We start from the raw sequence: 12,843 nt of genomic DNA, 5'->3' as shown, positions 1-12,843 counted from the left end.
TAAACTTTAGTGTGCTACCTCAGCCGGTACGTGACCATCTTGCCAGGAGTGAGAGACATTAAGGCATCTGGACAGGGAAGAGGCAGTTTCATGTGCTGCTAAAGGAGGACGAGAGCGGCCATGATGGATACTGCCATCCTCCTGCTTCTTTTTCCATCGGTGCAGACAGGGGCTACCTCATGTATGCTGGACAGCCTCGTTTCTGCAGGAAGTGTAGCACGTACGGGCACCTCGCGGATGCCTGCACACAGACAAGGTGCAGAAACTGTGGGATTATTGGACATATAATGAAGGATTGCACCGTGCCAAAGCGCTGCAGTTTGTGCAACTCGGAGGACCACCTGTTCCGTCACTGCCCGAAGGCAGTCCCCTCTTACACCAGAGCGGAGAGCGGGAAAAGACCAGATGAGGGAGAAGGCATGGAACTACGCGCTATTGAGGAGGTTGTGGATGAGCTAGTGATGGAGAGAGAACTGCGAGAGTCAGAGGAGAGCGGGAGTGAGACGCCATCAGCATCTCACGAGGAGAGAGGAGAAACGGACAGCAGTTGGAACAAGCAAGTGGAGGAGGAGAAGGGAGAGCCCACCGCGCCCTCGGCTACCGAGAGCTGGACAACGGTGAGAGAGAGGAGGAAGTGTTCGGTGAAAAGGAAGCAGATGAGCCCTGTTTCCCCACTCATCCGCATGGAGGCGACGGAGTAGTCCGTTTTGGGGGGAAATCGCTTCAGTTGTTTTGAAAGCGGGAAGTCTGAGGAGAAAAGCGAGGGAAACCTGGGCAGCGCAGAGGAGACTCTGCTATCCCTGTCAGGCGCGGCCTCCATCGAGAGCAGCGGTCTGGCACCCAGTGGGGTTCCAGCACCCACACAGATGGAGGGGGAGCATGAGGAGGAGGACAGTGTTTTCCCGACCCCTATCTTGGTGGACAGTCCTCCGACTGGAGACCATCGTTTCCCAGACAGGCCGCCTAATGAGTTAATGTACTTAAAGTGAGTTTGGAAAATAATGTCATAATTAGATAGTTGTCTTTTTCCCTCTATCTCATGTCGTCTATTATTAACCTCGCTAGCATCAATGTTAGAGGGCTTAGGAACCCAGTTAAAAGGGAGACTGTTTTTTCCCATTTGTCCTCCATTCGCTTCTCTGTGTTTTTTACAAGAAGTACATTTAAAAGATCAAAATGACGTGGAGAGGTTTGCGCGGGAATGGGTTCAGGGAGAGTCGAGGTGGAGTGTCGGAGGGGTGCATTCTACAGGGGTTGGTGTTCTATGTGGGAATAGGGATTTAAAAATAGTAGGAAGTTTTTCGGCAGTACACAGGTTTTAATAGTAGATATCGATTGGAAGGGTAAATGTTTTAGATTTATTAATGTATATGCACCATCGACACCCAAGGAAAGGAGGGAAATGCTTAACGACCTAGACGCTATTTTTATGAGACAGACAGACAGGAGTTTATGGGGGGAGATTTTAATGTGTCATATGACCGAGGTAATCTAGGCGGCCATCTTGTAAAAAGTCTTATAGGTAAATATAATTTGGTTGATACTTATAGAATGGCGCATGCGGATGATCCCGGTTTCACTTGGGGAAACAGCAGGGGCTCGAGGAGCCGAATAGATTATCTGTTTGTTCCGCGTGAACTCCGTGTGTCCTCCGCGTGCGTTACACCGGTATTTTATTCGGACCACAGTTGCCTGTCTGTGACAGTAGAATTAAAAACAATTGAATTTGGAAAAGGGTATTAGAAAATTAATAACGGCATTTTACACGACAAAACTTTTGGGACAAGATTCAGGTCTTTTTTCCAGGGCTGTGTAGCTATGAAACCTTTTTATTCTACTGTCATAGAGTGGTGGAAGAGCACAAAATTAAGAATCAAGAGTTTTATTCAGAATTTTTGCAAAGACAAAGTACGTAATAACCACAAAGAATTTCATAAATTACAGAATGAACTAAAAGATCTACACATCCAAGGAAATGTAAATGGTGGTGGATTAGATAAAGACAAATTGTGTATCCTGCTGAAAAAGCAGCACACATTATTTGAAAAGAAAGCTCGAGACTTCATTTTTAAAAGTCAGCAAGATAAATGGGAAAATGATGAGAAGTGTTCGGCATATTTTTTCAAACAAATTAAACCACGGGGAAAGAGGAGGACTATTTCAGCTTTATTGGACCAAGATGGGGAGATGGTTGAGGATGGAGATGGCATGCTTGGTGTCGCTACACACCACTTTTCTCAGCTATTTCAAAAACAAACTATTGATTATGAGAAGGGGACCATTTATTTTTTTTTTTTTAATGCGTGGATGTGCAGATACCTTTCGATATTAAGGACCAATTAGAAGGGGAAGTGAAATTAGATGACATTTATGACACTGAAGAGCATGAAAGATAAAAGTACCAGGAGTGGATGGGCTCTCTAAAGAGTTTTACATAGTTTTTTGGGATATAATTGGATGTCATCTGTTGGAAGTGTTTAGAGGTATATTTGGTTTGGAGCATATGGGAGTTTCGATGTGTGAGAGGGGTAATCTCTCTACTGTATAAAAAGGGAGACCAAGACATTAGCAAATTGGAGATCTTTAACAATGTTGTGTGTTGACTATAAATTATTAAGCAAAGCCATAACTAATCGCCTATCTTCTGCCATGGCATATGTTGTTGGTTTAGACCACATATGTCAGAGTCAAGGCCCGCGGGCCACATCCGGCCCGCAAGAAGGTTTTTTACGGCCCCTGGGATGATCTTGATTTATTATTAGAACCGGCCCGCAGCAAGCCCGCAGCCCGCAGATCTTTTACACGCACCAATACTACATTTCCCACAATGCAAAGGTGACGCACCGAGCAGTAGGCTGCTTCATTTCAATATTTATTGGCACAGCAGTCGTCAGCATCACAGTAAAATTAACTTTCAGATACCCATCAAAAATGGCAAAACGGAAGGTGGATACTGAGAACCGGGGGTTTCAAACAAGGTGGGAGTCGGAGTATATGTTCACGAAGGTAGCTGGAAAACCTGTGTGTCTTCTGTGTGGAGAAAGTGTGGCGGTACTGAAAGAGTATAATCTGAGACGACATTATGAAACGAAACACGCGGACAAAAACAAGAATATGGACATGGAACAAAGGCTACAAAAGGCAGAGGAATTAAAACGAGGCCTCAAATCTCGACAGGCTCTGTTCAAAAAAGCCAAATCACAAGGCCAGGCTGCTGTCAAGGCCAGTTTTATTTTGGCAGAAGAGATCGCTAAATCAGCCCGGCCATTTACGGAGGGGGATTTCATCAAAAACTGCATGATTAAAGTTTGTGACGAAGTTTGCCCAGAAAAAAGGCAACTCTTTTTAAATGTGAGTCTGAGCAGAAACACCATTGCCGAGAGAGTAGACCAGTTGTCCATCAATCTAAAAGAGCAGCTTGTGAAAAAGGGAAAAGATTTTATTGCATATTCCTTGGCTGTGGATGAGAGCACCGACATTTCTGACATTGCCCAGTTGTCAATTTTCATCCGCGGAGTGGACTCCAACCTAAGCGTGACAGAGGAGTTTTTGGCTTTACGTCCTATGCATGGCACAACTACGGGGCATGATTTGTATGAAGAGGTGTCAAGATGTGTAAATGAGATGGAGCTGCCTTGGGAAAAACTCGTGGGTTTGACAACCGACGGAGCACCTGCGATGTGTGGACACAGGAGCGGACTGGTGGCGAAGATACGGGAAAAGATGCAAGAGGAAAACGCGACAGGTGAGCTGACAGCTTATCATTGTATCATACACCAGGAAGCGTTGTGCGGTAAAGCCTTGAAAATGGAGCATGTAATGAGCATCATCACGCGCACAGTTAACTTTATCAGAGCCAAAGGTTTGAATCACCGCCAGTTCAAGGCATTTCTGACGGAGTTAGAAACGGAGCATGGTGATTTGCCTTATCACACAGAGGTGCGATGGCTAAGCCAGGGAAAGGTGCTTCAAAGATGTTTCGAGCTTCGTGAGGAGATTTGTCTGTTCTTGGACAGCAAAGGGAAAGACACAACACAACTCCGAGACGAAATGTTTCTGTGTGAAATGGCTTTTCTGTGTGACATTACGAGTCATCTGAATGCAATAAACTTGCAGCTGCAGGGTCGGGATCGTGTCATCTCTGATATGTACAGTACAGTGAAGGCATTTAAAACCAAACTGACTCTGTGGGAGACGCAGATGCGGAAAGAAAATTTGAGCCACTTTCCCAGCTGCCAGACCATGAAAGAGAAGCTCTCTACCAGTGCGTTCCCGAGCACACAGTTGGCTGATAAAATAGGTATGCTTGCCGCTGACTTTCGACGCCGATTTGCTGACTTTGAAGCACAAAAAAGCAGGTTGGAACTGCTCGGTAACCCATTTGCTGTTGACGTAGAAAGCTCACCACCAAACCTCCAAATGGAGTTGATTGACCTCCAATGCAATGATGCACTGAGGGCAAAATATGCGGCAGTGGGTGCTGCGGAGTTCGCCCGTTTCCTCCCCGGCACAATGCCCCAGCTGCGCATCCAGGCTGCTCAAACGTTGTCTATGTTTGGCAGCACATACCTGTGTGAACAACTGTTTTCTTTGATGAACCTGAACAAAACATCACACAGAAGTCGACTTACTGCTGAACACCTCCACTCAATTCTGAGGATTTCTTCAGCTCAGAGCCTTACCCCGAACATTGATGAACTTGTGGAAAAGATGGGACACCACCAAGTATCACCCTCAACCTCAAACAAGTGAACATTACTGTGCAATCACATATTTAGAGTTTTTACTCAGTTCAAGTTTAAAAGTTAAAATTTAATATTTGTTTTCACTGCATGTTACTTCTCCTTAAACAAAGTGTTGTTTTTGATTAATAGATTTTTGCACTTTATTTTTTTGTATTTCAATCCAATTATATTTTAAAAATATTTCAGTTGAGTGGATGATAGAAAATTGCTATTATTGTTTTTTCTTTGAAGTAAATTTAGCCCACTTTTGCTAAAATAGAAAATATAGTCTACTGATGGTGCCTTGAATACCGGTTTCTTTCATTTAATGTTCATGTTATGGGGATATTTATATAAAGGAAATTTGTCTTTTGTGTCTGTTGAAAATTAAAGATTACTGACAGAGCCATAAGAAAATATTGCTTTATTTATCTGATCATATTGTAATATATTTGTTAGGTTTTCAGTAGGTTCAATTAGGTTCACTAGACTATATGCGTCATTTAAAAATTTTTCAATGAACATTCGAACAGTCCGGCCCTCGTCTTGTAGCTGATTTTTTTATTTGGCCCTCCGTCCATTTGACTGACACCCCTGGTTTAGACCAAACATGTGGTGTGGTGGGGAGAAGATTAACCTGGAACTTGCAATTGCACAGAGACGTTCAAGCCTATTTAGAGGAAAGGCACCTGCCAGCTATTATTGTGAATTTGGACCAGGAAAAAGCTTTTGACATGGTAAACCATGAGGTTTTATTTAGAATTATGGAAAAATTTGGTTTTGGAAATAATTTTATGAAATGGGTAAAAATTCTGTATAGTAATGTGGGTAGCAGGGTAAATATTAATGGGAATATTGGAAATGTTATCAAGCAATTACGAGGTGTCAGACAGGGTGACCCTCTATCTGCTCTATTGTATGTTTTATATATTGAACCTTTCGCATGCGCAATTAGGACAAATTATAACATCAAAGGCCTCATTTTACCTGGAGGGGATATGCTAAAAATATCACAATATGCGGACGACACAGTTTTATATTTACAAGACGACCTGAGCTTGAAAGAGTCTATCAAAGTAATTGATGAATTCTCTGTTGCGTCTGGGTCGAAGATAAACAAGAGTTAAACAGAAATAAAATATTTGGGACAGTGGAAAAGGAGAACGGACCAGTTATGTGGTTTGACTGTGTGCACAGGACCAATGGTAGTGCTCGGCATATCTTTCGGAAATTAAATTAAAGATGACATGTTTAATTGGAAAGAAAAACTATTATCAATTAATAAAATATTGCGACTGTGGAAAGTCAGGCGACTATCCTTTAGTGCAGGGGTGTCAAAGTCAAATGGACGGAGGGCCAAATAAAAAAATCAGCTACAAGACGAGGGCCGGACTGTTCGAATGTTCATTGAAAAATTTTTAAATGACGCATATAGTCTAGTGAACCTAATTGAACCTACTGAAAACCTAACAAATATATTACAATATGATCAGATAAATAAAGCAATATTTTCTTATGGCTCTGTCAGTAATCTTTAATTTTCAACAGACACAAAAGACAAATTTCCTTTATATAAATATCCCCATAACATGAACATTAAATGAAAGAAACCGGTATTCAAGGCACCATCAGTAGACTATATTTTCTATTTTAGCAAAAGTGGGCTAAATTTACTTCAAAGAAAAAACAATAATAGCAATTTTCTATCATCCACTCAACTGAAATATTTTTAAAATATAATTGGATTGAAATACAAAAAAATAAAGTGCAAAAATCTATTAATCAAAAACAACACTTTGTTTAAGGAGAAGTAACATGCAGTGAAAACAAATATTAAATTTTAACTTTTAAACTTGAACTGAGTAAAAACTCTAAATATGTGATTGCACAGTAATGTTCACTTGTTTGAGGTTGAGGGTGATACTTGGTGGTGTCCCATCTTTTCCACAAGTTCATCAATGTTCGGGGTAAGGCTCTGAGCTGAAGAAATCCTCAGAATTGAGTGGAGGTGTTCAGCAGTAAGTCGACTTCTGTGTGATGTTTTGTTCAGGTTCATCAAAGAAAACAGTTGTTCACACAGGTATGTGCTGCCAAACATAGACAACGTTTGAGCAGCCTGGATGCGCAGCTGGGGCATTGTGCCGGGGAGGAAACGGGCGAACTCCGCAGCACCCACTGCCGCATATTTTGCCCTCAGTGCATCATTGCATTGGAGGTCAATCAACTCCATTTGGAGGTTTGGTGGTGAGCTTTCCACGTCAACAGCAAATGGGTTACCGAGCAGTTCCAACCTGCTTTTTTGTGCTTCAAAGTCAGCAAATCGGCGTCGAAAGTCAGCGGCAAGCATACCTATTTTATCAGCCAACTGTGTGCTCGGGAACGCACTGGTAGAGAGCTTCTCTTTCATGGTCTGGCAGCTGGGAAAGTGGCTCAAATTTTCTTTCCGCATCTGCGTCTCCCACAGAGTCAGTTTGGTTTTAAATGCCTTCACTGTACTGTACATATCAGAGATGACACGATCCCGACCCTGCAGCTGCAAGTTTATTGCATTCAGATGACTCGTAATGTCACACAGAAAAGCCATTTCACACAGAAACATTTCGTCTCGGAGTTGTGTTGTGTCTTTCCCTTTGCTGTCCAAGAACAGACAAATCTCCTCACGAAGCTCGAAACATCTTTGAAGCACCTTTCCCTGGCTTAGCCATCGCACCTCTGTGTGATAAGGCAAATCACCATGCTCCGTTTCTAACTCCGTCAGAAATGCCTTGAACTGGCGGTGATTCAAACCTTTGGCTCTGATAAAGTTAACTGTGCGCGTGATGATGCTCATTACATGCTCCATTTTCAAGGCTTTACCGCACAACGCTTCCTGGTGTATGATACAATGATAAGCTGTCAGCTCACCTGTCGCGTTTTCCTCTTGCATCTTTTCCCGTATCTTCGCCACCAGTCCGCTCCTGTGTCCACACATCTCAGGTGCTCCGTCGGTTGTCAAACCCACGAGTTTTTCCCAAGGCAGCTCCATCTCATTTACACATCTTGACACCTCTTCATACAAATCATGCCCCGTAGTTGTGCCATGCATAGGACGTAAAGCCAAAAACTCCTCTGTCACGCTTAGGTTGGAGTCCACTCCGCGGATGAAAATTGACAACTGGGCAATGTCAGAAATGTCGGTGCTCTCATCCACAGCCAAGGAATATGCAATAAAATCTTTTCCCTTTTTCACAAGCTGCTCTTTTAGATTGATGGACAACTGGTCTACTCTCTCGGCAATGGTGTTTCTGCTCAGACTCACATTTAAAAAGAGTTGCCTTTTTTCTGGGCAAACTTCGTCACAAACTTTAATCATGCAGTTTTTGATGAAATCCCCCTCCGTAAATGGCCGGGCTGATTTAGCGATCTCTTCTGCCAAAATAAAACTGGCCTTGACAGTTGCGTCCGCGTGTGTGTCCGCGTGTTTCGTTTCATAATGTCGTCTCAGATTATACTCTTTCAGTACCGCCACACTTTCTCCACACAGAAGACACACAGGTTTTCCAGCTACCTTCGTGAACATATACTCCGACTCCCACCTTGTTTGAAACCCCCGGTTCTCAGTATCCACCTTCCGTTTTGCCATTTTTGATGGGTATCTGAAAGTTAATTTTACTGTGATGCTGACGACTGCTGTGCCAATAAATATTGAAATGAAGCAGCCTACTGCTCGGTGCGTCACCTTTGCATTGTGGGAAATGTAGTATTGGTGCGTGTAAAAGATCTGCGGGCTGCCGGCTTGCTGCGGGCCGGTTCTAATAATAAATCAAGATCATCCCAGGGGCCGTAAAAAACCTTCTTGCGGGCCGGATGTGGCCCGCGGGCCTTGACTCTGACATATGTGCTTTAGTGGGAAGGTGTTAGTGCTGAAGGCGGACATTCTGCCTTCATTACTTCACCTTGCCTATGTGTTTACCATGCCGGTGTCACTTAAGAAAAACTTTCATACGGGTACTGTTTAATTTCTTTTCTTTTGATATGAGTACATCCGTAGAGATCGGATGCACCAGCCTATAGAGGCTGGTGGAAGGGATTTCCCTCATATTCCTCTCACGCTAGATGCGTTCAATTGGTTCAATTTATAAAACAGGAAGTTTAGAAAAGAATACAATTCGAAATAGATACGTGGGGCATCGTATCAGTTAAACAGAGATGGAAAGGGATTTCCATCATTGTAAATGTTTTTATAGCATATACAGTGCCTTGCGAAAGTATTCGGCCCCCTTGAACTTTGCGACCTTTTGCCACATTTCAGGCTTCAAACATAAAGATATAAAACTGTATTTTTTTGTGAAGAATCAACAACAAGTGGGACACAATCATGAAGTGGAACGACATTTATTGGATATTTCAAACTTTTTTAACAAATCAAAAACTGAAAAATTGGGCGTGCAAAATTATTCAGCCCCCTTAAGTTAATACTTTGTAGCGCCACCTTTTGCTGCGATTACAGCTGTAAGTCGCTTGGGGTATGTCTATCAGTTTTGCACATCGAGACACTGAAGTTTTTTCCCATTCCTCCTTGCAAAACAGCTCGAGCTCAGTGAGGTTGGATGGAGAGCATTTGTGAACAGCAGTTTTAGTTCTTTCCACAGATTCTCGATTGGATTCAGGTCTGGACTTTGACTTGGCCATTCTAACACCTGGATATGTTTATTTTTGAACCATTCCATTGTAGATTTTGCTTTATGTTTTGGATCATTGTCTTGTTGGAAGACAAATCTCCGTCCCAGTCTCAGGTCTTTTGCAGACTCCATCAGGTTTTCTTCCAGAATGGTCCTGTATTTGGCTCCATCCATCTTCCCATCAATTTTTACCATCTTCCCTGTCCCTGCTGAAGAAAAGCAGGCCCAAACCATGATGCTGCCACCACCATGTTTGACAGTGGGGATGGTGTGTTCAGCTGTGTTGCTTTTACGCCAAACATAACGTTTTGCATTGTTGCCAAAAAGTTCAATTTTGGTTTCATCTGACCAGAGCACCTTCTTCCACATGTTTGGTGTGTCTCCCAGGTGGCTTGTGGCAAACTTTAAACGACACTTTTTATGGATATCTTTAAGAAATGGCTTTCTTCTTGCCACTCTTCCATAAAGGCCAGATTTGTGCAATATACGACTGATTGTTGTCCTATGGACAGAGTCTCCCACCTCAGCTGTAGATCTCTGCAGTTCATCCAGAGTGATCATGGGCCTCTTGGCTGCATCTCTGATCAGTCTTCTCCTTGTATGAGCTGAAAGTTTAGAGGGACGGCCAGGTCTTGGTAGATTTGCAGTGGTCTGATACTCCTTCCATTTCAATATTATCGCTTGCACAGTGCTCCTTGGGATGTTTAAAGCTTGGGAAATATTTTTGTATCCAAATCCGGCTTTAAACTTATTCACAACAGTATCTCGGACCTGCCTGGTGTGTTCCTTGTTCTTCATGATGCTCTCTGCGCTTTTAACGGACCTCTGAGACTATCACAGTGCAGGTGCATTTATACGTAGACTTGATTACACACAGGTGGATTGTATTTATCATCATTAGTCATTTAGGTCAACATTGGATCATTCAGAGATCCTCACTGAACTTCTGGAGAGAGTTTGCTGCACTGAAAGTAAAGGGGCTGAATAATTTTGCACGCCCAATTTTTCAGTTTTTGATTTGTTAAAAAAGTTTGAAATATCCAATAAATGTCGTTCCACTTCATGATTGTGTCCCACTTGTTGTTGATTCTTCACAAAAAAATACAGTTTTATATCTTTGTTTGAAGCCTGAAATGTGACAAAAGGTCGCAAAGTTCAAGGGGGCCGAATACTTTCGCAAGGCACTGTATTTATATATTTATGCGTGTGTGTTATTTGCAGTCACTAAATCATGATCAAAACTGGAAGTACAACTATCCAAAGCTGCAGAATTATGGGTAATTACTCACCTTTTATGCATATCACCAAACAATTTCAAACTAATTTGATTCCTGATTAAATTAAGCACATTGTGTGCATGATTAATTCATGATATCACAATCTATTCCATGTATTCAATACATAGGCTGGTTTGCTCATAGTTCTGTAGACTATCCTTTTGTGTACAGAAACACAATCCACAACAGAAATCAGTAAAGCTGAATACAATGGGGTAACACAACTGATATGAATGTATAATCCTCAATCCACACCAAAGCAAAACTCTAATGGAAGGTCACATGTAGGAGATGACATAGGAGTCAGCCAAAGTTACTTAGAAGTAGTCCAACTTCATTCTCTGCATCTCTGAAAGTGATTTATTGAGCATTTGTAAAATAACAGGAAAATATTCCACCCTAGTCTGGTGGTTAAAAGGTGTTTAGCTGAATCCTTTATATAAAGTTTATAAAGTTCTTCCCTAGTGTAGTTCCTAGTTGACAGTTGCCATGGTTACACAGCTTTTTCTAATCTCATCTGGTCTCTCATCTCTTATTGCCTCACGGAAGGCGGCTTCCTGGGACTCATGGGAGGTAAGCACTTCCTGTATTTTCCCTCTCCAGCCCTCCTGATTGCTCTCCATGTTTGGGAAAAGTATACTTAAGGGTGGTACACGCATTACGTGAGGGCTGTGACCTGTTAAGTGGCCAGTTCGAATCCAAGTTGCAACTATACCCAACATAGTAAACTGAGTGACTGAACAAAAAGCTTTAAATATGTGACAAAACAATTCTGGTGCTTCCCTCCCTTGTGACACAGTAGACTAGACACTGGGATATAAACCAGAAGGTCACAGGTTCTAATCTGGGCAATACCCTCCTCCCTAGTGACACAGTAGACTAGACACTGGGATATAAACCAGAAGGTCACAGGTTCTAATCTGGGCAATACCCTTTCTCAAAAAAATATTGCCATTTGGCCACTTCTTATAACAAGCATAACTTTGTCTTACAGGATTATTCCCCGTTTCTGTTTTTAAAATCTACACTAGTAGAATCACTCACCATATTCTACTATAATTTTATTAGTCAAGCAGGTATGTTCCTTGTATGTTGTTTTAGGTGTTCTGAATAACAGCTCCATCAAAATTAGCAGAACACTTATGGTTCTATTCAATCTGAATCGCTGAAGCTTTACAGAACGTGTAACCAACTTCACATAGCCCCCCCAGAAGAAAGGCACACGGACACCCGCACTTCAGGGTGACTTGGTTTTTATCTGCAGTAAAAGATATCAAACAGTGATGACAGGCATTGACAGGACGGTCACAGCCACACGTTCACTGGTTAGGTAGGACACAAGATATCTTTTAGACAGGAGCAACAGTAACAGTAATTAATCCATAAATACAGAGTACAACCCTTTATATAAACATTTTAAAGGTAGTAAGAAAATAAACATTCACTTAATATTTCACTTAATGTCACCTGCTACCAAATCACCTGCTGGCAATAGCTAGCGTGACATTGTAGTGCAGTGACCAACGGTGCTAGTTAGCTAGTCATTAACATGGCTAGCTAAACCAGCAAAAACTTGGTTAACTTGCTGAAATAGGTTTTCAATGAATTAACGGCAAAATAAACATATACATAGCCACATTCGCTATTGACTTTAGGATATATGGACCAGTTTTCCAAAAACACCTGTGTTATACAGTTTTTATATAGAGAGGAGAGAGACAAAAGCATATTGGTCTGTCTGCTCCTCAGTCTGAGAGATATTCTGAGAGCAGGTTCGTGTCTCTTTCCTCTCTGTACCGTACTACAATGGCAGCAAATATTTTTATGAATTCAGTAACACACAATGAAAGGTCTACTTTATGTTCTTTGATGTCTACATTGCGCGTGAGGTTGATGGAAAATCTACATTTTCAATTTGTGATTTCCGTTTGAGCCGATATCATCAGCGTTCACCGTGAATGCAGTCTCCGCTAACGCGGGACATTGCCTTTAAATTTCAATCATGCTGTAGCGCTGAATTTCCACTATACAGATTAGAGGTCGACCGATTAAATCGGCATGGCCGATTAATTAGGGCCGATTTCAAGTTTTCATAATCGGTAATCTGCCTTTTTGGATGCCGATTATGACCGATTACATTGCAATCCATGACAAAACTCCGTGGCAGGCTGACCACCTGTT

The 12,843-nt window shown here is 42.1% G+C and overlaps 1 protein-coding gene across 8 annotated transcripts in view; it reads left to right on the top strand.

Moving 5' to 3' along the window:
* LOC139372954 (myc box-dependent-interacting protein 1-like) overlaps nucleotides 1-12,843 on the top strand; it is a 47,545-nt gene that overhangs the window by 32,180 nt on the left and 2,522 nt on the right. For 6 of the 8 annotated variants that reach the window (XM_071112849.1, XM_071112854.1, XM_071112852.1 and 3 more), the window contains one exon: nucleotides 11,212-11,235. The exons of the other annotated variants lie outside the window; for them this stretch is intronic. In XM_071112849.1, the coding sequence (XP_070968950.1) occupies nucleotides 11,212-11,235 (24 nt within the window). The remainder of the gene's footprint in view (nucleotides 1-11,211; nucleotides 11,236-12,843) is intronic. 8 annotated transcript variants of the gene reach the window in all.

This window comes from Oncorhynchus clarkii, chromosome 18 (genome assembly GCF_045791955.1).
Source record: "Oncorhynchus clarkii lewisi isolate Uvic-CL-2024 chromosome 18, UVic_Ocla_1.0, whole genome shotgun sequence".
NCBI classification, from domain to species: domain Eukaryota; kingdom Metazoa; phylum Chordata; class Actinopteri; order Salmoniformes; family Salmonidae; genus Oncorhynchus; species Oncorhynchus clarkii.
The sequence above is the reverse complement of the archived record's forward strand: the minus strand, read 5'-3'. Positions and strand labels throughout refer to the sequence as shown.